General features: G+C 49.1%; 1 protein-coding gene across 4 annotated transcripts in view; it reads left to right on the top strand.

Annotated features, from left to right (window-relative positions):
- The first annotated feature begins 9,412 nt into the window (after positions 1–9,412).
- DNAH8 (dynein axonemal heavy chain 8) overlaps positions 9,413–26,416 on the top strand; it is a 1,091,167-nt gene continuing 1,074,163 nt past the window's right edge. For 2 of the 4 annotated variants that reach the window (XM_075598773.1, XM_075598769.1), the window contains exons 1-2: positions 10,114–10,180; positions 18,373–19,120. In XM_075598773.1, coding sequence (XP_075454888.1) covers positions 18,386–19,120 — 735 coding nt within the window. In that variant the 5' untranslated portion in view covers positions 10,114–10,180; positions 18,373–18,385. Of the gene's footprint in view, positions 9,492–9,940; positions 9,996–10,113; positions 10,181–18,372; positions 19,121–26,416 lie in introns of those variants that run through there. The other 2 variants (XM_075598772.1, XM_075598771.1) reach the window with 2 other exon arrangements.

The following is a 26,416-nucleotide window of genomic DNA, read 5'->3' as shown; positions in this document are numbered from 1 at the left end:
GATACATCCTATCCTCTGCTTATGATCTGTGGCAGTCCTGTAAGTAGGATTCTGGTTTTAAAACACCGGATCCCGCATCTGCCTCATTTATATATGTGTAATAAACTAACTGTTAATATAGTCAGCCTTACTTGTTTTATGTAGTGTTTGTTCCGTTTTGTTTGTCCTGTATGTTAGTATCTGCATTGTTGCACTATGATGTGTTTTCTTTGTCTCTTTTTCTGAATATGTGTATGGAGTAACATCGTGGAGAAGGCTGGAATATCGCATCACATCTACAGATATCCATCACTAGAGACATTTATACCATTGGACTTTATTATTCCCTTTGGACTATTGCGGCGCCGGTCTGTATTGTTCATTTTTTTTGTTTTTTTTTTACTATGTCTTGGGGTTAGTATCACCTGGCAGCCTATGTTATATACTGTATAGTGTAGAATCACTCTATATTACCTCACATAAGGTTTATTGTATACACTTTTAGCGCTATATACACCGTATTTTTTTCTTAATCAATTTCTGACTGGTAACAGTTGTAATGGAGGAAGGTGGCACCTCCCCCCAGAGCTCACTCCTCACCTTTTTAACTTGGGAGGTCTTTCACTTTGCTGCAAGAACAGGAGGTACTATGGTTCTTTCCCCTCATATAGAGGTAACGGGAAGGGTTCACAGTGTAGTGTAGGAAACCTGCATTTTTGGTTATACCTTGACGTTTGGAATGCAGGCTTACGACGCTTTGGCCAAAGGGTTAAACTAAATAACCAAGTTATTATTATTATTGAAGTATTTAAACTTTATACTATTTACCATATATATTTGGCAATTGGACAGAGCATTGGGCACCCCTGTCTTTTGTGATATGGAGACAATCATAATATGTGCATAAATCATCTAAAGAAATGTGCAATAATATAATCCAAATGTGGTGAGCTACGCGTTATAGAATGCTCGGCCAAACAAACTTCGACCCCGCTGAGGTAGGAAGAGTCCTGAGCACGCACGCCAACGTCCTGTCCAGCCTTGAAAACAAATTAGAATCTAGTGACCAACACCTGAGGGCCCACCAGGAGAACTTCAGAGCCCTGTCCCCCCATCTACAAGGGTCATACTAGGACCCCTCGCCGTTGGTCTCCAGCTCCATGGCCATGCCTTCTTATCTGTCCGAACCCCAGCTCCCCACGTCCAACCGGTACGGCGGGATCCTCATGAGTGTCGTGGTTTCCTAAACGAATGCTTCATTCAGTTTGAGATGAATCCTTCCCGCGTCACTTCTTCTCGTTCCAAGGTAGCCTACATAATCTCTCTTCTCACAGATGATGCACTTGCCTGGGCTTCTCCTATCTGGGAGTGAAGGTCCGACCTCACCCAAAGCATTGGAGCCTTCACCAAGGAATTCCGCAGGGTGTTCGACACACCGGGCCAAAAGGTATTTTCAGCTTCTGCTTTATTCTATATTTCTCAAGGCAATCGGTTAGTCACTCGTTATGCACTCGAGTTTAGGACCATTGCCACAGAGATGGACTGGAATGGCGAATCATTGTCTGCTGCCTTCTGGCAGGGTCTGTCTGAAACTGTGAAAAGTGAACTTGCTACTCACGATCGGCCCACCAATCTGGAGGATCTCATTGCTATCTGCATCAAGGTGGACCATCGCCTTCAGGAAAGAAGGACAGAGAGGAGACTTCATCGCACTGCTCCTACCAGGATAAACCCCAGTCAGGTGAGCCAGTCTTCACAAACTTTTGATCGTCTTCAAGGTGCTAAGATTTTTTCCAAACTGGATCTACGTCGTTCTTACAACCTTATTAGGATTCGTCATGGCGACGAGTGGGAAAACGACGTTCAATACCAGAGTACCTGGTCATGCCTTTCGGCCTTTGTAATGCCCGAGCTGTGTTTCAAGACTTTGTCAATTAAATATTTAGGGATCTTCTCAACTCTTTTGTAATTGTTTACTTGGACGATATCTTGATCTTTTCTAAATCTATGCAGGAACAGGTAGAACATGTCAAACAGGTACTTCTTTGTCTACGAGAAAATCATTTATTCGCTAAACTTGAAAAGTGTAATTTTCATCAATCTTCTACAGTCTTCTGAGGTTACATCATTTCGGATACCAGCCTCACGAGGATCCTGCCAAAGTCAAAGCAGTCTTAGACTGGCCTCAACCTACTACTCTCAAAGCTGTTCAACGCTTCCTAGGTTTCTCCAATTATTATCGCAGATTTATTCAGAATTTTTCTTCTCTAGTAGCTCCGCTGACGGCTCTTACTGAAAAAGGAGCCGATTGTTACGCCGATGCTCGCCACAAACCGGGACCGGACCGCGGGGCTGAGGTGGGGTTATATAATCACCGACCTTAGTCCGCGCAGACTGATCCGGAGTGCGCAGTTCGTAGTCGTACATCGCAGGGTCAGGATTGGAGAAGGCAGCATCGTCATTATTGAAGTCAAAGTCGGGGTAGGAGAAGACAGGACAATCGATGGCCGAAGCAGGGTCAGGATAGAAGACATCCGGGTGGTCGTAGTCGTAGCAAGGAATCGGCAACAGGCAGACAGGAGTTCCCCGCTTCAGCTTAGGAGCATGAGCGCGGGAGTGGCCTCTGTGCGGGGAGCGGGCTCAGCCCATGACGCCGGTCTCAGCAGGGGGAGACAGCAGGCTGGCCAAAGTACACTGCAGGGCAGCGTCGGGGAAACCAAAGCTTCAGCACAGAAGTCCAAGGCAGGCCACTGCATGGAGATAGCAGCAGGTCGCAGGAAAATAAGGGTAACCACTGCAAGGAGTGAATGCCGCAGTTACCAGTGCTGGCTAACCACGCTTCAGCACAGGAGACAGGGACAAGCCTCTGGATACTCAGGAACTAGGAAGGTAGAACACTAGGAGAGAGGCCTGGGCGGTTTGTGGCAGAGACAGTAACGTCCAAGGTTGGAGGTTATGCTCGGCACTGGTTCAGTGCCAAAGCCCAGGATATAAATAGCGGAGATCCAATCACAGGAGGAGGGTGTGTGAGTATTCCTCCAATAATGGAGCACAGGGCAGAAGCTGCAATGAGAGACAGCACATGTGCCATTGATTGCCAGAGGAAGCTTTTGCAACTGCAGAAGTCTGCAAAAGCTATAATCAAAGCCAGGAGCGGATTCCTTACAGTACCCCCCCCCCCCCTTAAGGTGAGACCTCCGGACAAACAGGGTCATTCACAGATCTGGGGGACATGAAATTGTTCCTAAACCTCCTTAGGCGAGGGTTGGCATTGAAAGCCCACGGTTTATTGGGATTCCTTACAGTACCCCCACCTCTGGGTGAGAAGCCTGGATGGACAGGCCCATTCATAGGTCTGGGAGACATTGAGTTGTTCCTGAAGTGTCTCAGGCGAGAATTAGGTTCAAAATCCAGGTGTGCATTGGCGAGTGCCACAAAGGACAGCGGTGGCACTGCGGTTCTTGGTACATGGGCAATGGGACCAGGGAACATCAGAAGGGCAGCAGCCAGGTGTCCAGTGCATAGTAAAAGTCCAAGAGTACGGGACACAGGACACTGATTGTTGGACATAAATGGTAGAGGGACCTTCAGAGAAGGCAATGGCTTTGGTGGAATCAGCACGAAGGAAGTTGCAAAAGTCTTTAGCTTCCAAGGAATTCCGGGTGGGTTAGCGAGGGAATGGGGCGGGAGGGTACACTGCACACTATAGAAGCGGTACTTTCGATACAAAGCAGGGTTGCTATCCCAAGCAATTTGAGAGAGTCTGTAGCAGTGTGTACGCAATTCTCGGTCGTGGTACTGGCTGTTGAAGAAGGGTCCATTTCCTTTGGTCTGTGATCTTTAGAGAGAATCAAATCCGAAATTGTGGCTTTGGCGAAGAGCAAAATAAGCATTAAGGAGACAGTAGGGGAGAGCATGTCTATACCCATAGTGGACCAGTAGAGAACAGGGACGGACGCTTCAGGTAAAGCGACGAGGTCCAGTAAGGGTGTCTTCGTTTTAAAGAAAGGCCAAATGCTATCCAGAAAGGGCCCTTTAGGCACCACACAGAGACCTGTGAGTAAGGAGTCTGTTTGAAAGGTGAGAAAACAGATTTTATCCAAAAAAACAGGCAGGCGGTTAAGCGGTGCATCAGCCTTAGGAATAACAGTCTTGGGGTTAAAGCTGGGTACCTCCAACACAGAGAAAGAAGACAGAGTACTAGAGCTTGGCTTAGGAGTGGAGGTCCCAGGTACCCAGGTCTCACATGATACTGTGGGAGAAGCAATGCGAAATATTACTGTTTTAAACATAGGGTTCTTAACATCGGTAACTCCAGGCACCTTCTTGAGAGGTAACCCTAGTTTTGCGACAGGACAGTCAATAGTAAGTACCCCAAGTCTTGTGGAAGACACAGAGAAATATAAGTCCATCTTAAAGACGGGATTTTTCGAGAAAAGGGACACAGCGGGTATTACTGAAAGTTCCAAATGCGATACCCCTGAGTTCATGGTAGTAGACATACAGTCAGTAGTGGATACCCCGAATACTGTGGGCGAATCAGCGTGAAACAGTATTATTAAAGGAGTGGGCATCCCAGACTTAAAGTCATTTTTAATCATCCCAGTGGCTGTGGCATGATCCGTGAAAGAAACTGGGGTAGACTTTCCAATAGAAACAAGGGACATCTTGCTTGTCACTGAAGTGGGTGATTGAGAACCAGCAGGAACTGAACTAGCTACTGTAATGAAATCAGAGAACATTGCGTTTGTTTCAGAATTGGGTCCCTGAGAATCCCTAGTGAGGGCATCAGACTCCATGGGAAACTCAGTGACAGCGGTCTTGGAACCAATTAAAGGAATTGCAGGTATCACAGACTTAATAGGAGAAATACCTTGCAAAACAGAAATTTTAGTAAAGGTGATAGGCATCTCACAGACTACCGCGGAGGTGGAGGGCAGACCGTCAGGCTCTACCTCAGGAGCCAGAGAGAAGCCAAGGGACGACTCAGAGCGTAGTAAGGGATCAGGGACAGATAAGCTGATCTCTGAAGTGATAGCCTGAGGGACCGTAGAAAGGGAGCTAATAGCTGTCACCGGTTCCAAGGAGACAGACTTAGGCTAAGGCCCCGCTCCCAGAGTCAGCGCGCCCGCACTGCAGACAGGCGGGGCGCTGACATACACAGACCGCGATATGCGGTCTGTAGGGAGCGGGAGCTGGAGTGGGAGGTGGGCGGGAGTGGGAGGCCTGAGCAGGAGGGGGCGTGGCTTGAGCGGAGGGACCCGCTACTCTCCTCCCCTCCCTCCACGGCTCGGGCTGCTGATTGAAGGTAAGTAAAGCAACACACACACACACTCATACACACAGACAGGCACAGGCACATACACACAGACAGGCACACACACTCAGGCACTCATACACACAGACAGGCACATACACACAGACAGGCACACACACACGCAGGCACTCATACACACACACACACACAGACAGAGGCAGGCACTCACGCACTCAGGCACACACATACACACACACAGACAGGCACTCAGACACACACACAGACAGAGGCAGGCACTCACGCACTCAGACACACACATACCCACACACAGACAGGCACTCAGACACACACACACACACACACACACACACACACACACACACACACACACACACACACACACACACACACACACACACACACACACACACACACACACACACAGATAGGCACTCACGCTGCTTTCACTCCACACTCCTCCCCGCTCCCCGAAGCCTCTCCTCCTCCCGAAGCCTCCCCTCCCCATTGGCTCACAGCCACACCACGTGACGCGTCAACGCTAGGGATCACCATTCTCTTGTATCCCATAGCGGCTGACGCGCCACAGCGTGTAGTAACTACTCCGCTCTGACGACAGAGGTATGCAGCACAGCGTTCACGCGCGGGACTCCCATCTCCCTCGGGTCCCGCCTCCGGTCTCCGCCCCCTGCACTGACGCGGGTGTCGTGGCTCGCAGAGGTGGCGCACGACCGGGTCGCCAGTCTGATACGCGGGTTATGCGTGGCACGCGTGCAGTCACTAATGGCCCCACCTCCACTCCTAATCGGCTGCACAATAGGGCGCACCTGCGCGATCCAGCAGCCTATCGGTGAGGGTGCTACTGCTTCCTGTATGGCTCCCATTGGTGTGAGGTCCTTTATATACCCTGTCTGAACTTCCAGTCTTTGTCGAGCATAACCTTGGTTTGTGACCCTGCATCTCGCTGCAATCCTGAACCCTGCCTTTCTCTTGCTGCCTGACCCTGCTTTGGACCCTGTGATACTCTCCTGCACTGACCCTGGCTTTGGTATACGACGATCCTGCTTTCTCCTGCGTTGACCCTGGCTTTGGCTTTACGACGACTTTACTCTCTCCAATCCTGACTCCGGCTACATACCCCAACGATCCGCTACTCTCCACTCCTAGACCCGGCAAGTACCACGTTTACGCTGTCTTCTATAATCCCGACCCGGCTTGCAAGACCATCCTACACTCTAGACGCGCCCTCGCGGTTGTGGTCGGCGTTCTATACCAATCCCTACCTCAGCCCCGTGGTCGCGCCTCGTTTGTGGTGAGCTACGCGTTACAGTACTGAAGGAAGAGTGAGGGACACAGCGGCTGAATATCCCGGTGAGAGGTCTGGGACCAGGCCTACTAAGTGGCGAGAGAGACTGTCTTCAGGGTGGGACCACCCCTAAAGGACGACAGCCCCAGCAGAGTACAGGACGTTGCGGAGATCGTGGATCTGCGGGCCCGGGTGCTGGAGCGCCTGGCAGGTATCGTTAATAAGTGTACCAATAAAGTAAACACACATAGTGGCCATCCACAGGACAGGATGGGACGGGTTGTACTGTGGACACGGTGTGGGATACACGGTGGTGGGATACTGGGATACACCTTGTATGGTGCGTGGGCAGTTGTACTCTTAGTCATAATAGAGTATAGCCATGGGCGTCCGCAGGGGGGGGCAAGGGGGGGCGCTTGCCCCCCCCTGGATCCAGGGCCGCAAACAGGGGGGGCACAGGGGGGACAAAGGGTACTGCTTCCCGGGCCCCGTGGGTCAGGCCGGGCCCCCTGCGCGGCCAAGCAACAGTTAATTAAATAAATTAAAAAAAAAAAAAGTTTAAAAAAATGACGCCAATTCCCCGCGGTCCCGGCGCGCATGCGCAGGGCAAGCAGGGCCCGCTTCCCCCCGCTCCCGAAGTGGGACGGAGGGGGAAGTACAAGCCAAGCTCCTCTGCGGCCCGCTCCCCCATCCGCTCCCAACGTGGGATGGAGGGGGAAGTACCAGCTCCGCTACGGCCCGCTCCCCCTCCCGCTCCCAACGTCGGATGGAGGGGGAAGTACCAGCTCCGCTGCGGCCCGCTTCCCCCCCTTGGCCAGCTTCCCGCGCACCGACTTGCCACGTGCCCCCCCGGCCCACCTCCCGTGGCCTTGTCCCCCCCCGCCACCCGAGCCCACCTCCCGTGCCCCCCCCGAGCCCTCCTCCCGCGCCCCCTCCCCAAACCCACCTCCCGTCCCTGGCAGCTGCCAGGGGGATATCGGGGGCAGAAGGGGATATCGGGGGCAGGAGGGGGAAGCGTCCAGGCGACAAGCTGCACCCACCCGGTCAAGGTAAGTCACCCCACCCAGTCACTGTCACCTACTGTCACTGTCACCCACTGTCACCATAACCCACTGTCACTGTCATCCACTGTCACCGTTACCCACTGTCAACGTCAACCACTGTCACTGTCACCCACCCACTCACTGACGGTCACTCACCAAGTCACTGTCACCCACCCAGTCACTGTCACTCACTCAGTCACCCAGTCACTGTCTCCCACCCACCCAGTCACTGTCTCCCACCCACCCAGTCACTGTCTCCCACCCACCCAGTCACTGTCTCCCACCCACCCAGTCACTGTCTCCCAACCACCCAGTCACTGTCTCCCACCCACCCAGTCACTGTCTCCCACCCACCCAGTCACTGTCTCCCACCCACCCAGTCACTGTCATCCACCCACCCAGTCACTGTCACCCAGTCACTCTCTCCCACCGTCATTCACCCACCCACATTCAACATTCACCCACCCACCCACTGTCATTCACCCACTGTCATTCACCCATCCACCCACTCACTCACTGTCATTCACCCACCCACCCACCATCATTCATCCACCCACCCACCATCATTCATCCACCCACCGTCATAATCCCACCCACCCACCGTCATTCAACCGTCATTCACCCACCCACCATCATTCACCCACCCACCCACTGTCATTCACCAAACCCACCCACTGTCATTCACCCACCCACTGTCATTCACCCACTCACCCACTGTCATTCTACTGTCATTCACCCACTCACCCACCCAGGCAGGCAGACACATGTCTTTTGTTGAAAATATAAAAATAAACAGGTTGCATTGTAATGTTTTATTCTGTAGTACAATAAGAAAACAGTTAAGCTCTAAAAGATATTTTTTCGTGGTAGGTGCGCTATGGGTTCGGGGGGGGCCTGCTCCTTTCATTTGTCCTGGGCCCCATGATTTCTGTTGGCGGCTCTGCCTGGATCACTCGCAGTCCTGGGCTGTTTTTGGCATTTATGGCGCCGTACAGTACGTTTACGGTGCTATAAACGCCAAAAACAGACTCTGGGTGGACCGGGACGGAGGTGGGTGGGTGCCCCTGGCGCCGCGGCAGGCAGCTAGTGGTAGGCTAGCCTATGCTGCTACGCAGGAGGAAGCGCAGCGCACTGTCATTGGTAGCACTCGGGAGTGATGCGGCTCTCATTGGTAACACTACCTACCAATGAAAGCCGTCTCACTCCCAAGTCGGGACCAATCTGTGCCGCAGCCGGGACCGCCATTGCGCTGTGGTTATAAATTATGCCCCCCCCCCTGAAAAAATTTCTGCGGACGCCCATGAGTATAGCATATTTACAGTTAAGAGTTATCTATGTACAGTAAAGTTCATTTCATTTTACAAGTGTGTGTGTGTCCATTGAGATTGGGTCCTGTGAGGGGCTCCTCCCACTCCATTGGGATCCCTCACAGGTGGAGGCGCTGCACCATACTGTAAGTAAATCACCTCAGGCTCTCCGTGGCGGAGGCTTAGGCCTGGGATATAGAGGGTTCAGCCGCGCTGAGCCGGGCTGAGCAGATGCTCTAACCCCCTGCATCTGTCATCAGCGCGCTATAGTTTCCCCCTCCGCATGCATGCTGATGCGTGCGGAGGCTCAGAAACTTTGCCGAGACAGGCAAGTTTCAAATTTGCCGCTTGGGGAAGCGATGTGAGCGGTCATGTGACCGCTCACATCCAACGGGAGCGAGGGACTAGCCCCGCCTCATGCTCAGCCTCCTGACACGCCTCCGCTCCGCCTCCGCCCCCAGAGCGCGCTCACTGCCTCACCTGCAAGGACAGGAAAAAGCTCCATTTTGAGCAGGCGAGGCAGAGCAGGAGCGCGGCTGAACCCTCTATGTCCCAGGCCTTAGGCTCCTGGGAGCCAACAGGTAAAAGGGCAGCACCGGTAGCTTTCTATGTTCAGGGGGAAACAGGGCTACATATATAATAATCATAGTACTTATACATTGGTAGTACACAGCTGACACTTGACATGTTGCTTTTGTATTAGTGATCTCAGCTTTTTCACATCACATAATCAAAGCTTTAGTTTATTGATTATTGACAGTACCCCTATATATATTACATGTGTATTACATATGACTTTAGTTGTCAGCTTTGTAAAAGACTTGATGATATGTTGCATCAGTACTAGTATTAATAGCACATACAGTAGACATGCCGTTAATCTCATGCTTTCCAGGCACTCGGTGGCTTTACTGATATAATAGTGTCGATTACAGCGTGCGCGGTACAACATTTGAACATGCGCGCGCCGGCCCGCTGTTTCCCGCCTAAAAAAACGCAGTGCGTCTTCACTGTGTGCTTCCGCCGCTTTTATAGTCCCTCAGTGCTTCGCTGAAAGACTCACACTATGAAGCAGAAATAGGAAGGTAGGTGACCTGGACAGTCTGAACTGAGTATAAACAAATTGCCATTTGTTTCAACGTGTAATGAATTTGCCTGGGACTATATTAGATGTCGAATGGGACTACATTATCCCCGCGGAGGCTTGTGATGAGGCGCTCTGCGTGTCCGTTATTACCTGAGCAGCTGCAGCGGGAGGAGGAGGGTGTCGGTAATAATAACCCACTCCTCACAGGATTTTCTTATTTTTAACAGGGAGAAAGTGACTTCTAACAAAAAAAAATATATCTGTTTACGTTAGTTATAGTCTCACTGATAAAAGTTTCTGTCTCTCCCTCTCTCCCACACCTCCATCTCACCCGCGCTGTCTCCTCTCCCCCCTGCTCTCTGTCTCCTCTCCCCCCTGCTCTCTGTCTCCTCTCCCCCCTGCTCTCTGTCTCCTCTCCCCCCCTGCTCTCTGTCTCCTCTCCCCCCCTGCTCTCTGTCTCCTCTCCCCCCCTGCTCTCTGTCTCCTCTCCCCCCTGCTCTCTGTCTCCTCTCCACCCCTGCTCTCTGTCTCCTCTCTCCCCCTGCTCTCTGTCTCCTCTCCCCCACTGCTCTCTGTCTCCTCTCCCCCCCTGCTCTCTGTCTCCTCTCCCCCCCTGCTCTCTGTCTCCTCTCCCCCCCTGCTCTCTGTCTCCTCTCCACCCCTGCTCTCTGTCTCCTCTCTCCCCCTGCTCTCTGTCTCGTCTCCCCCCCTGCTCTCTGTCTCCTCTCTCCCCCTGCTCTCTGTCTCCTCTCTCCCCCTGCTCTCTGTCTCCTCTCTCCCCCTGCTCTCTGTCTCCTCTCTCCCCCTGCTCTCTGTCTCCTCTCCCCCCCTGCTCTCTGTCTCCTCTCTCCCCCTGCTCTCTGTCTCCTCTCCCCCCCCTGCTCTCTGTCTCCTCTCTCCCCCTGCTCTCTGTCTCCTCTCTCCCCCTGCTCTCTGTCTCCTCTCTCCCCCTGCTCTCTGTCTCCTCTCTCCCCTGCTCTCTCTCTTCTCCCCCCTGCTCTCTCTCCTCTCTCCCCCTGCTCTCTGTCTCCTCTGTCCCCCTGCTCTCTGTCTCCTCTCCCCCCCTGCTCTCTGTCTCCTCTCTCCCCCTGCTCTCTGTCTCCTCTCTCCCCCTGCTCTCTGTCTCCTCTCTCCCCCTGCTCTCTGTCTCCTCTCCCCCACTGCTCTCTGTCTCCTCTCCCCCCCTGCTCTCTGTCTCCTCTCCCCCCCTGCTCTCTGTCTCCTCTCCCCCCCTGCTCTCTGTCTCCTCTCCACCCCTGCTCTCTGTCTCCTCTCTCCCCCTGCTCTCTGTCTCGTCTCCCCCCCTGCTCTCTGTCTCCTCTCTCCCCCTGCTCTCTGTCTCCTCTCTCCCCCTGCTCTCTGTCTCCTCTCTCCCCCTGCTCTCTGTCTCCTCTCTCCCCCTGCTCTCTGTCTCCTCTCCCCCCCTGCTCTCTGTCTCCTCTCTCCCCCTGCTCTCTGTCTCCTCTCCCCCCCCTGCTCTCTGTCTCCTCTCTCCCCCTGCTCTCTGTCTCCTCTCTCCCCCTGCTCTCTGTCTCCTCTCTCCCCCTGCTCTCTGTCTCCTCTCTCCCCTGCTCTCTCTCTTCTCCCCCCTGCTCTCTCTCCTCTCTCCCCCTGCTCTCTGTCTCCTCTGTCCCCCTGCTCTCTGTCTCCTCTCCCCCCCTGCTCTCTGTCTCCTCTCTCCCCCTGCTCTCTGTCTCCTCTCTCCCCCTGCTCTCTGTCTCCTCTCTCCCCCTGCTCTCTGTCTCCTCTCTCCCCTGCTCTCTCTCTTCTCCCCCCTGCTCTCTCTCCTCTCTCCCCCTGCTCTCTGTCTCCTCTGTCCCCCTGCTCTCTGTCTCCTCTCCCCCCCTGCTCTCTGTCTCCTCTCTCCCCCTGCTCTCTGTCTCCTCTCTCCCCCTGCTCTCTGTCTCCTCTCTCCCCCTGCTCTCTGTCTCCTCTCTCCCCCTGCTCTCTGTCTCCTCTCTCCCCCTGCTCTCTGTCTCCTCTTCCCCCCTGCTCTCTGTCTCCTCTTCCCCCCTGCTCTCTGTCTCCTCTCTCCCCCTGCTCTCTGTCCCCTCTCCCCCCCTGCTCTCTGTCCCCTCTCCCCCCCTGCTCTCTGTCCCCTCTCCCCCTGCTCTCTGTCCCCTCTCCCCCTGCTCTCTGTCCCCTCTCCCCCTGCTCTCTGTCTCCTTTCTCTGCCCCCTGCTTCTCTCTCCTCACTGCTCTCTGTCTCCTCTCTCCCCTGCTCTCTGTCTCCTCTTCCCCCCTACTCTCTGTCTCCTCTCCCTCCCTACTCTCTGTCTCCTCTCCCTCCCTGCTCTCTGTCTCCTCTCCCCCCCTGCTCTCTGTCTCCTCTCCCCCCCTGCTCTCTGTCTCCTCTCCCCCTTGCTCTCTGTCTCCTCTCCCCCCTGCTCTCTGTCTCCTCTCCCCCCCTGCTCTCTGTCTCCTCTCCCTCCCTGCTCTCTGTCTCCTCTCCCTCCCTGCTCTCTGTCTCCTCTCCCCCCCTGCTCTCTGTCTCCTCTCCCCCTTGCTCTCTGTCTCCTCTCCCCCCTGCTCTCTGTCTCCTCTCCCCCCCTGCTCTCTGTCTCCTCTCCCCCCCTGCTCTCTGTCTCCTCTCCCCCCCTGCTCTCTGTCTCCTCTCCCCCCTGCTCTCTGTCTCCTCTCCCCCCCTGCTCTCTGTCTCCTCTCCCCCCTGCTCTCTGTCTCCTCTCCCCCCCCTGCTCTCTGTCTCCTCTCCCCCCCTGCTCTCTGTCTCCTCTCCCCCCCCTGCTCTCTGTCTCCTCTCCCCCCCCTGCTCTCTGTCTCCTCCCCCCCCCCTGCTCTCTGTCTCCTCTCCCCCCCTGCTCTCTGTCTCCTCTCCCCCCGTTCCCCCTGCTCTCTGTCGCCTCTTTCTCCTCCCTACCGTCTCCTCTCTCCAACCACTCTCCACCCTTCTCTTTCGCTTCATCTCTACCTACACCTCTAAATCCCCCTCACTCTCCACCCTCCTCTCCTGTCTTCCCCCTTATTTCTCCCCCCTCCTCTCTCTTTCCCCGCTTCTTTCTCCCCCCCCCGCTCTCTCCATCTCCTGTCTACTTTCTCCCCCTTTCCTCTCTACCCGCACCTCTATCTTCCCCCATCCTCTCTATCCCCCATCTCTCTCCCGTCTGTCCATCTTCTCACTCCTCTCCCCCCCTTCCTCTCTCTTTCCCTCTTCCTCTCTATCTCTCCTCTCTCAAACCCCAGTGTTTTTCAACCAGGGTTCATAGGAGCCCCCGGGCTTCCCTAAAGGGTTCCCTGCAATTTTCTGGTCATTTGAAAATTGTATCAAATACACAAGAATTTATAGTGCATCTTATCTCAGACGCGCTATTAGAGAGGGTTGGGGCTCCTTACAATGCATCTGATCTCAGACGCGCTATTAGAGAGGGTTGGGGTTCCTTACAATGCATCTGATCTCAGACGCGCTATTAGAGAGGGTTGGGGTTCCTTACAATGCATCTGATCTCAGACGCGCTATTAGAGAGGGTTGGGGTTCCTTACAATGCATCTGATCTCAGACGCGCTATTAGAGAGGGTTGGGGTTCCTTACAATGCATCTGATCTCAGACGCGCTATTAGAGAGGGTTGGGGCTCCTTACAATGCATCTGATCTCAGACGCGCTATTAGAGAGGGTTGGGGTTCCTTACAATGCATCTGATCTCAGACACGCTATTAGAGAGGGTTGGGGTTCCTTACAATGCATCTGATCTCAGACGCGCTATTAGAGAGGGTTGGGGTTTCTTACAATGCATCTGATCTCAGACGCGCTATTAGAGAGGGTCGGGGTTCCTTACAATGCATCTGATCTCAGATGCTCTATTAGAGAGGGTTGGGGTTCCTTACAATGCATCTGATCTCAGACGCGTTATTAGAGAGGGTTGGGGTTCCTTACAATGCATCTGATCCCAGACACGCTATTAGAGAGGGTTGGCGTTCCTTACAATGCATCTGATCTCAGACGCGCTATTAGAGAGGGTTGGGGTTCCTTACAATGCATCTGATCTCAGACGCGCTATTAGAGAGGGTCGGGGTTCCTTACAAATGCACCTAATCTCAGACGCGCTATTAGACAGGGTTGGGGTTCCTTACAATGCACCTGATCTCAGACGCGCTATTAGAGAGGGTCGGGGTTCCTTACAATGCATCTGATCTCAGACGCGCTATTAGAGAGGGTTGGGGTTCCTTACAATGCATCTGATCTCAGAGGTGCTATTAGAGAGAGTTGGGGTTCCTTGCAATGCATCTGATCTCAGACGCGCTATTAGAGAGGGTTGGGGTTCCTTACATTGCATCTGATCTCAGAAACACTATTAGAGAGGGTTGGGGTTCCTTACAATGCATCTGATCTCAGACGCGCTATTAGAGAGGGTTGGGGTTCCTTACATTGCATCTGATCTCAGACACGCTATTAGAGAGGGTTGGGGTTCCTTACAATGTATCTGATCTCAGACGCGCTATTAAAGAGGGTTGGGGTTCCTTACAATTCATCTGATATCAGACACGCTATTAGAGAGGGTTGGGGTTCCTTACAATGCATCTGATCACAGACACGCTATTAGAGAGGGTTGGGGTTCCTTACAATGCATCTGATCTCAGACGCGCTATTAGAGAGGGTCGGGGTTCCTTACAATGAATCTGATCTCAGACGCGATATTAGAGAGGGTTGGGGTTCCTTACAATGTATCTGATCTCAGACGCGCTATTAGAGAGGGTCGGGGTTCCTTACAATGTATCTGATCTCAGACACGCTATTAGAGAGGGTTGGGGTTCCTTACATTGCATCTGATCTCAGAAACACTATTAGAGAGGGTTGGGGTTCCTTACAATGCATCTGATCTCAGACGCGCTATTAGAGAGGGTTGGGGTTCCTTACATTGCATCTGATCTCAGACACACTATTAGAGAGGGTTGGGGTTCCTTACAATGTATCTGATCTCAGACGCGCTATTAAAGAGGGTTGGGGTTCCTTACAATTCATCTGATCACAGACGCGCTATTAGAGAGGGTTGGGGTTCCTTACAATGCATCTGATCACAGACGCGCTATTAGAGAGGGTTGGGGTTCCTTACAATGCATCTGATCTCAGACGCGCTATTAGAGAGGGTCGGGGTTCCTTACAATGAATCTGATCTCAGACGCGATATTAGAGAGGGTTGGGGTTCCTTACAATGTATCTGATCTCAGACGCGCTATTAGAGAGGGTCGGGGTTCCTTACAATGTATCTGATCTCAGACACGCTATTAGAGAGGGTTGGGGTTCCAATGTAACCCTTACCCTATCCCTAACCAGCACTGTCTGAGAATATCATTGCTAAATAAGGAAGAGTGAGGAAGTTATAGTACAGACTGCCGGGTAAATACTCACTCTTTAATTAATGTACTAAGTTCATTAACAGTCAGTAACAGACTTCACACTTCTATGATTATACTGTACACCTAAGGCCTCGGCCAAGCTTCCCACTGGCGTGCTGAGGCGCGCTGAGGCTCAGGGAAAGCGGGTGCTTTCCCTGGCCTTGCGGGTGCGTTCCCTGCGCGCCGTCAGGGGGCGGGCCAGTGACGTCACGGAGCTGGTTCGCCCTCATTGGGTGAACCGTTCACGTGACCGGCCATGCGCGCCGGCAAGCGGGGAAATTTTCAATTTCCCTAAGACCTACGCTTCCGCGCTTGCGGAAGCATAGGCGAGCCCCTACTAAAGCTGCTCTAATTGCGGCTGTGCTCAGCCTCAGCGAGCCTCCGCCTGCAAGCAGGTAACATGGCCGAGGCCTAAGGCTGTGGTCCCAGTCACTGCCAGAGCGCACGCCGTGCGCTATCAAGCCCCGCCCCCCCAGTCTGGCCGGTCCCAGTCCCTACCTTGTCGCGCAACTTTCCCCAGCGGTGCGCGACAGGTTTTCAGGGAGGCAGGAGAATTTGAACTCAACATCTGCGCCGGCGGTTCAGCCAATAAGGGCGAACCAGCCGTGGGACGTCATGGCCACGCCCCCGAAAACCCACATCCACGCCCCCTCCCGTCGCAAACCTTCCCTCTCCCCCCAGACCGCAGATCGCGGTGTAGCGCTGTGCACGCGCCGCCCCCACTGGGGATTCAGCCTTAGAGTGAAAAATATAGTATCAGAGAGTAACTGGCACTGACTACTTACAAATGTAGAGACAGTAGGGGAACCCCTGCTACAGCCTTAGTGAAATGATACTGTGAACGGTGCTTAGGGTATAAACTGTAGTGGATATCGGAGAAAAAGGACCCAATGTACACTGGCGACACACTTTATTCGAACTCGGCTAGTCCCACGAATTCGGGTATACCCGGGTGTATTGAGGTTTGTGACTGTTTTCTGCCCGAGTGCATTGAGGTATTTTCCAGGCAGGGATTGAAGCATTTTATTCCTGCTGGCTGCAATACTGCACAGTATATATATATATACTGCATTACAATTCATGAATTGATGCCATCTGGTAGACACGCGAAGCATTGCAGCCTATTAAATCCTAATCATTATCATTTAACAGATCAGCCGCCCGTCAGCCAGGCATGAACCCAGGCTGGGAAGGCAAACGCAACGGGGCTTGTCAGGTGAGGAGCGGCGCATTCCAGGTATCTGCCAGGTACATACCGGGTATTTGCTCGAATAAAGTGTGTCGGTGCAGTAGCACTCGGGTTCACATTCTGGGGATTAGTGATTGACTTAAAAACATAATCTTTATTAAACAACATATATAAAATATTGGTCCAACGACGTACTGAAGGTGAGTTGATCCTAAATATAGGAAGCCATATTGGCTCTGGATCAACATAATAAATATGTGCCAGACGGTTTTAATAAACCACTGGTACTGTTGCAACACAGTAATCCTAATGCGAACCTGTGTAGTAGGTGATTAAAACAGGGGTGTCCGGGTAAGTACTGCGATTGCAGGTCACAGTGTCATAATGAATCTGTATTAGATGTGACCCAACTGATAAACATAAAAACAAATATACTATGTGTATCAGTGTTGGTATTGCTGAATCAGCTGCGCTTCTCTATGGTAGTATGCGTTCCCCTATCAGTGACACATGACCTGAGGTAACCCTCTGGATACTATACTCCTGGGGTGTATAGACCTATGTGAACCAGCGTGGCTATAGTCAGGGAATAATGTCCTGACTAAGGTTGTGGCAGTGGGTCAATGCGGTAGTCTGCAAGTGCAGTTTTACACAGGCTATAAGTGCCCCGACGGTCACTGTTAGCCTCTTTAAGGTGGTTTAAGGGATATTGTTCCGGTATTAAAGTACTGAGTTACCTCTCCTGCAGTACACCATGGCTGCTCTGACGTGCTTGTGTGCTGCTGTACATCTGTGAGGTATACCTCAGCTTCTACTATAACGCAGCTCTCTGTTTTTAAAGTTATCTACCTGCCCCTACTATCAGTGTCTCCAACACTGGGATACTGACCCACTGCCACAACCTTAGTCAGGACATTATTCCCTGACTATAGCCACGCTGGTTCACATAGGTCTATCCAGGAGTATAGTATCCAGAGGGTTACCTCAGGTCATGTGTCACTGATAGGGGCACCCATACTACCATAGAGAAGCGCAGCTGATTCAGCAATACCAACACTGATACACATAGTATATTTGTTTTTATGTTTATCAGTTGGGTCACATCTAATACAGATTCATTATGACACTGTGACCTGCAATCGCAGTACTTACCCGGACACCCCTGTTTTAATCACCTACTACACAGGTTCGCATTAGGATCACTGTGTTGCAACAGTACCAGTGGTTTATTAAAACCGTCTGGCACATATTTATTATTTTGATCCAGAGCCAATATGGCTTCCTATATTTAGGATCAACTCACCTTCAGTACGTCGTTGGACCAATATTTTATATATGTTGTTTAATAAAGACTATGTTTTTAAGTCAATCACTAATCCCCAGAATGTGAACACGAGTGCTACATTGGGTCCTTTTTCTCCGATATCCACTACTTACAAATGTAATTAGAAGGGGGCATATTGAAAAGAATGAACAACAAGCAATAAGAGGAAATTAAATGAATGTTTAATATAAAAATATAAATAAGTTAGAGATGAAATGGAATAAATATGTAACGGTGATACTAAAGTACAAATTACATATTGGCTGGAATTCAATAAACTCTGATAAGATGTATTGCAGCTAAATCCCGTGGTAACGGCTATTGACTTTAACGTGTTTAGTGTATCTCCTGGGTTTAGATATTTTCCTTAGATGAAGCTGGTTTTGTGGTTGTGTTTCACCTTCCAGTGAAGTCACTAGAAAAGATGTACTGTAGTTACTACTTCTGAAATATTAACAATGCTTTTTAATGTACAGTATACATTGAGTAGCTTTCAATATCTGTGTCTTTAGTTTAGTGTTCAGGATGGAGCAGCCATCTACAGAAACAAAGCCGGTGATTGATGCAGAGCCCGTCAGCACTGCAGAGACAGTCAACAATGCAGAGACAGTCAACAATGCAGAGCCAGTCAACAATGCAGAGCCAGTCAGCGCTTCAGAGACAATCAGTCCTGCAGAGCCAGTCAACAATGCAGAGCCAGTAAACAATGCAGAGCCAGTCAGCGCTTCAGAGACAATCAGTCCTGCAGAGCCAGTCAACAATGCAGAGCCAGTAAACAATGCAGAGCCAGGCAGCAATGCAGAGCCAGTCAGCGCTTCAGAGACAATCAGTCCTGCAGAGCCAGTCAGCAATGCAGAGCCAGTCAGCAATGCAGAGCCAGTCAGCAATGCAGAGCTAGTCAGTGATGCAGAGCCAGTCAGCGCTTCAAAGACAATCAGTCCTGCAGAGCCACTCAGCAATGCAGAGCCAGTCAGTGCTGCAGAGTCAGTCAGCAATGTAGAGCCAGTCAGTGCTGCAGAGTCAGTCAGCAATGTAGAGCCAGTCAGTGCTGCAGAGTCAGTCAGCAATGTGCAGTCAGCCAGCAGTACACAATCAGTCAGCACTAAGCAGCTTGTCAGCGCACTTCAGTCTGTCAGTAGTGCTGAGCAAGAAATTAGTACAGCCCCAACTGCAAATCTAATTAGTGAACGTAGGGCTTCCAAGTACCGCCGCAGCATGACTGGTATCCAGAGCCTGCAGGAAACTGTGAAAGAAAAGCAGGTATGTATTTGGGGCATCAATCCAGAAGAACATTACTGACAAGCAATATGAATCCCCTCGGTTAAATGGCTTATGAGCCTCCCAGAAACAGTAGGGTCTAATTAACATTCTGGGGCAATTGCTTGTATTATGTGTCATGTGCCCTAGAGTTCTAATCTGTTTTTAAACTAATTCAGTTGATCGTACGACACACTTTTACATTTAAAACTCGTAGTATCAGACAGGGCAAATATTAAAATATTTAAGGAGAAATGTATAGAAGTATACAGTACATCTCTAAAATGTAGGTATTACCATGTCACAGTATACAGTACAGGGGAGCGCAATCTTTTTTCCCTGTGCCCCCCTGCCGTCTGTCCCCTTCTCCCCGCGCCCCCCCTGCTTACCTTGCTTCAAACGTTCTGACGTAACATGACCCTGCGGCGTCATTTGACGCCGTGTTGTCATGGCGACGCGTGACCAAGAGCGTCTGAAACAAGGTAAGTAGAAGTTTACAGAGGCTCTGCAGCTAATCTGGCATTAATTTAAATGTATTCGGAAGCGTGTGGGGGCCTCTGTAAACCCTGCGCCCACCGCAGCGAGGGGCACGCCCCCCATTTTACGCACCGCTGATGTAGGCCACATGTTTAGTTGTTTTTGTTGACATATTCAGTTCTTTTTGGAGTGTATCCCGAGAGACCAGGCATTTACACCTTTTTACTAGGATCATTCATTGAGCAAAACAGGTAAGTGAAATAAATTGTAAATGTATTCGCATAAATAGGCATACACACAATGATACACAAAATACAGGCGAAAGACACACTTGGGACTGGGGTCAAAAACAAACTTTCCTAGCTGCTGTGCACGTTAAAACAGAGTTTTTCCTTGACCGGGACTTAGCTCCAAACGTCCTGCAACTAAAATCGGTTTGAAATCCCGACCGCTACGTTCATTTTTGAGAACTTGGTCCCAAAAAGCTGGACTTAGAATATTTTTCGGGCAGACTTTTCTGAAGCCGGTGCCTTGCTATTCGCGCAAGAGCACTTTTATGCACTTTCAAAAAGGCTGCCCATCCTTCTGGCGGTGAGAATCTCTCGACAGATTGGCTTAGGGGTTTCGTATTGTATTTTGGAGTTGATTCACAAAATAATACAGCCAATCAGAGCGTGGGAACTTTCTGTCACGGGAGACCAGGTTTCTTAACACCTTTTTATTACCGGGATCATTGAGCGAAACAAGATGGTAAAATAAATGGTAATTTATTTCTCGTAGAAGACAGACACACAAAGTTACACAATTCAAGGTTAACACACTTACTGGGAATGGGGCTAACGAATAAATTCATTTTTGGAACAAAATTCCTTAAGATTACCTTTTTATAGCACTTTCCAATGACCGGTAGTTACTCGCAAAAGTCCTGGAACTGTTCTCGGCATGCAATGCCAGACACGACCGCTACTGTCTAGAAACTATTCTGACTTGAAAATCTTTGAAGCCGGCTCACGTCTATTCAGTACAGAGCATCTTTGAATTTGCCGCTGTTGGTTTGGCGCTTGGAATCTGCGCTTTTCATTGGCTGCAAGCTCTCTTAAGGCTTTCAGGCTTTCATTCACTAACCTGAACAGCCTATCAGAGCGTGGGAAGTTTCATTCCAGCCAATCACCAATTTGCCGGGTTGTAAAGCCGGGAGGGCACCTTTTCTCAGTCTTCAAGAGGGGCATGCACTAGAGACTGGGGTTGGGCAAATGGTTGCCGGATAGCCTTGTGTTAGCCCAGGATGTTGGTACTCAAGCAGAACTGCAGTACCCCTCCTGTTCTAACACCTTGGCATCCCTGAGACTTTCAAGTACGGACTCCGCACCGACACAGAGGCACCAAGCTTGGTTGCCATCTGGGTTGGCCGGAATTCATGACTTAGAAAATCCCTCAGGTCATATACAGGTTACCAATATATATACACATTAAACTATAACTATTTAATAAAATATATTGTGTTCTGTTTCTGTGTGCTGAAAGTTGAGTTCCTATTCTGGTGTCAGGGATGGAGTAAGTGTATATATTCCCTACAATCACTAGCCTCATTCTAGGCACACATGAGAAAATACTTTTAAAACTTTTAGACACTGTAAAACCTGCTAAGCTTTCTAACCTAGCTGGAGCAGCCCCTGAACCCCTACACTAGGTTCAGTGTACCTGGGCATGTATTTGGGTATCTCTACTATATTGGGGAACCCCTGCTACACTAGGGATTCCGTGAATAGATGCAAATCTATTTTAACCCCTTCATACCAATTTACCTTGTCTGAATGATGCTGCAGCAGGGATCCTGGCGGTGAGTCGTAATAGCGCTTCCAGAGTCAAAGTTTGGCGGAGCAAGGTGCTTGGCTGTATCCGAAAATCTCACTCAATCCCCGGATACAACTTTTGGGGTATCCCATAACTTTGGAACCCCGATACATAGTCACATTCTGTAAAGACTTTCTCCGACAAACCCACCCTGAAATCTAGAAATCTCCCGATCCCAGCATTCCAGTAAAGCAAAAGTCACAAATCTTTATTGTCGCAAAATTAGTATACAGTTGCAGTAATACATTTTTGATACCTGGGTCCCAGAGCTGACACTTTAAGACCCTAACACACGGGTCCGGGTTAACCAAGTGGGCTTGACCTTTATTGATGAGCCTGGTTAACCCATTGACGTCACACTTTCTTAACAGCCAATCCGTGCGATGCCGGTCTGAAAAGCCGGGTAAGCATGCCAAGGGACATGCGCAAGTTTGCCACCTTAGTCCCTTGCTATTCAGATGCCACCCACTGTGACAGGCTCCTCCAAGTCTGGTGTGACAAATGGCAGCCCAGACGACTGCCATTGTTCCCAGGACGTGGGTACTTGAGCCCTTTCCTGCTACCCAAATGTTCTTCACACCCCTGGCATCCTCGGGTGGCTTTCATCTCCGATGTCCTGCAGACTTTCTGGCACCTAACTTGGCAGCCTGTCGGAACATTGGTTTTGATAGTCCCAGCTCATTTACCGTGCACAACAGTATATACTATTTCAACACAATGTTAATAAAAGTATACTTTTATAAATCCTAAGTCTCTGGGCATGGGGAATAGAATAGCAAGATGCACTTTATTTTCTACTTGCCTTTATTCCCCACAGACTATATAAGAGACTTGGACTGGACTCTAAGGGGACTATGCACTAAAGGTTCATAAAAAAAAAATCACTGGGCCATTTAAATCACCGTTTTTATGAGCGTTGCTATCACGGTATCAGAAAGCCTTCATTACCTGTCATAGCAAAATTCACAAAACGGGCGATTAGCCGGTGATTTGATGAACGACCCTCTGAAAAGGCCTTACCCGGCAAGTTGTATCTGCTTTGAGAGAGCTGCTTTGAGAGAGCCGTCTCTCCCTGTGCAAATATCGCCCGAAATGTATGTGTATAAATTTAAATTTTGTTAATAGTTTAGATGAGCAGGGGGTCTCCTGAGCTGAACCGCATTGGTTTCAGCCTCAGGGACCCCCTACTTCCCGAGATACAGGCCCCGTTATGGGGTGCCGGTATCACCTATGCATTTTATTCCCTTGGTCACGTGACGCGGACATTTAAATGCCTAGGAGATACCGGCACCCCATAACGGGGCCTGTATCTCGGGAAGTAGGGGGTCCCTGAGGCTATCCGCTATGGTAATGAAGTTTACTGTAAACGCATTTTTATTGCATAGGATTCATGCCAGGGGTCTCTAGTGCTAATATTAATGGATATCAACTCCAGAGATTCCCGGCATCAATCCTATGCAGGAAAAAAGCATTTTTTTTAAAGTCCCATCTTGCCGCTTCTCTGCAGGTTTCCAACACCTTTAAGCCAACTTTTGTGGCGTGAGAATTTTGTGATAAAATCACCATTCTAGAGCGGTTATAGGCGTTCATAGCCTAATCACTGCTACTAGAATTGCGCGAGTTTATGAACATACCGAAAAGCGGTGATAAGTGGCTGTTTGATTTTTTTTATGAGCAATTTTTTTCCCACAAATCTTTTTATTAGGTTCATTTTCAACATACAGGCGATCAGCTTTAACTTTTTCAGTTACAATCATAATGTATTACCCATATTTTATACACAATGTTTACAATATTTTTCAAACTCAAATCATATCTATTTTAACTTTGAACTCTAACGCAACTGTTGGTATTTTCACTCTCTTTCTTCTTTCCGTCCCCTATCTAGTCCTTTTATCCTGTACCGTCCTTTGTCTTCGTGTCTCTGTCCTCTAGGAACCAATTCCACCTCTGACGGAAGTCCCCCATTGTTCTGTTCCTGTCTATGCGTGTCTCCAGTCTATCTATTGTCATTAGTTTGTATAGTGTGTCTTGTAAGTGTTCCATTGAGGGCTGTTGTGGTTGTATCCAGTTTAGCATAATGGTCTTTCTTGCGGCTTGTAGTATTTCAGTGGGTCTAGTCACTGATCTGATGATTTGTTTGCCCTCCGTCGAATTCTCTAAGTTCGCGAATATCATATGTTTTGGGTCCTTCACCCATGAGATCTTTAGTTTTGTTTTTATGTATTCTAACACTTGGTCCCAGTATCTGGATATATGTATACAGGCCCAGAGACAATGTTTATGGTCTGCTTGAGGTGTCTTGCATTTGGGACAGAACGTAGTGTCCTCTGTCCTTGTCTTTATCTGTCTTACGTATGCTATGTAGGCCCTATGTGTTATTTTGTATTGCATTTCCCTCTATGTCTCTGATGGTATAATCTTGTGTACCCTTCGGATGCCCTGTATTAGTTGATCCATGCTTTGTATTTCTGGGAAGTCTTTTTGCCATGCCCTGAGTGTGTTAGCATGTGTGGTCCCCATATCCTGATCGCTTATATTGTAAAATATTGTATAATTCTCAGTTTGCTTTTTTCCTGTTCTTTCGAGTTAAAGTATTTATCTATTTTGTTGTTTTTTAGTACTGTTGTTTTGTGGTTTGTCAATTTTTTGCAAAAGCTAATTAGCTGTGTGTATGAAAAGGCGTGCATTACATTTTGGGGAATGTCCAATTTTTGTGCAAACTCTTGGAATGTCATGTATTCCTGTTTTTCTGTGTTGATCATATGTTCTAGGCACGTTCCCCTCACAACCTTATACTTATGGTTGGAGTACCCATGGACCCCAATATAGGTTCTGTGCTACCTGGGCATCAACTGGGTATCCAGACGTGACGTTTTTTCCAGACTTGAAATGATGGTTGGGTATACCCTGGCATAAATTTGGGGTTGTCTTGAATTGGTATATATCTTGAGATTGTGTAGGAGAGTTTAGATTTTTTCCTGACCGTTTTCCACGTTGTTATGGTGTCTTTGATTAGAATATTGTTTGTTTGGGTTACTGGGATGTCTCCATTTTGTGTGTATTAGCTCTCTCAGGGAGGTCTCTGGTGAGAACTCTTTTTCTAGTTCTGGGGAGGAGTAATGGTTAGTATCTTTTATCCAGTCTCCTACATGCCTCATTATGCTTGCTATATTATAGTTCCTGTCATTCGGTAGATTGATGCCTCCCATTTCTTTTGGTAACTGTAGTTTTTTTTAAAGCTATTCTGCTTCTCTTATTTCCCCACAAGAATTTTGTCATTGCTCTGTTTACTTTGGTTACATCCACATGCTTTAGGAGCATGGGAAGAGTCTGCATGGGATATAGAAGTCTGGCAAATGATATCATTTTGATCGCGCTTGCCCTCCCGAAGAGTGATAGGGGTAATGTCGTCCAGTTTTTTAGTTCTTTCACTATTTCTTTTATGATTGGTTTGAAATTGTTATCGTAGTCTGGAAATTTCTGCCTCCAGCATTATCCCCAGGTACCTAATGGGCTTTTTCGTTACTTTTACTGGAAAGTTATATGGTTCTTTTGTGGCGGAAGGTTCTTTAATATACATCATTTCTGTTTTAGATATATTTACTTTAAAGCAGGCAAACGACCTTAATGTCTCTATTTGTTGCAGTACCTTTTTGATTTGATTCATCTGGGTTAGTCATAAAAATTAGCATATCATCTGCAAACATTGATCGTTTCAGTTCTGTTTTGTTTATCATGATTCCCTTAAATTCCTCCATTTGTCTCAGGTAGATTGCCAGGGGTCCTATTGCTAGGTTAAAAAGAAGGGGCAACAACGGGCACCCTTGTCGTGTCCCTCTATATAATTGGAATGGGTCTGATAGATGCCCTGCTGCTATTATTCTAGCCTTTGGGGTATTGTGCATTGCTTTTATCATGTTGCTAAAGTTTCCCCTTAGTCCAAATTTATGTAGCACGAAGAACACATGGTTCCACATTATGTTGTCAAATGCCTTTTCAGCATCAATGGTCACTAGGGCTGTATTCCCTATTTTGTGTAGTCTGACCCATTCTATTGCTGCTAGAACTTTTCTGATATTTTTAACCGCGGACCGTCCTTTGACAAATCCCGATCAGGATGTATCAAGGACGGGAGAATGTTCGCTAACCTATCTGCCATGATTTTGGTAAATATTTTGGCGTCCTGATTAATCAGGGAGATTGGTCTGTACGATTCTGGTCTCGGGATCTTTCCCCTGTTTGTGTATTATCATAATATGGTCCATTTTGCTTGTTTGCATGAACGTAGCTTTGTTGAGTGCCTTGTGATATATTTGTTGTAACGGTTCTGCTATCGGATCCTCTTTCAGAATTTTATAATTTTCTCCTGACATCCCATCCGGGTCTGGGGCCTTACAGCTTTTAAGATTTTGGATTGTGTCCTTTGTCTTTTTTTGGGTAATTGGGGAGTTTAGTCTATCTATATCTTCCTGGCTTATTTTAGGTATCTTAATGTTTTTAAAGAAAGTTTCCCTTGCTTCTAAGTTTACCTCACCTTCTTTATATAGTGTGCTATATTGTTCTTTGAACACCTCATTTATTTTTTTTGCCTCAGCGGTTATTTCTGTCCTATCATATATTCTAGTAATGGGTTTAGAAGACCTGTAGTTTCTCATAAGATTTCCCAGGAGCCTTCCCGTCTTGTTCTCATGTCTGAAAAATTTGGCTTCTTTTATTGATCTTTTTCCCAGTTCTTGTTTCTCTAGCCACACCTCACATATAGTTTTTATCTGGTTATATCTTTCTTTATTTCGAGATGTTGGATCAGTTTTAAATTCTCTAAATGCCTTGCTAAGTTCTTTACTTGCTTTGCAGAACTCCTGGGTTGCCTGTTTCTTCCTTCTAGAGACATATGCCATGATATCGCCCCTAAATACTGCTTTTGATGTTTCCCAAAAAAGTATGGGGTTCGCCTTATGTTCCTGA

The sequence above is a fragment of the Ascaphus truei genome, chromosome 4 (genome assembly GCF_040206685.1).
Source record: "Ascaphus truei isolate aAscTru1 chromosome 4, aAscTru1.hap1, whole genome shotgun sequence".
NCBI classification, from domain to species: Eukaryota; Metazoa; Chordata; class Amphibia; order Anura; family Ascaphidae; genus Ascaphus; species Ascaphus truei.
Note: the sequence above shows the minus strand (reverse complement) of the source record. Positions and strands in the feature narration are given on the sequence as shown.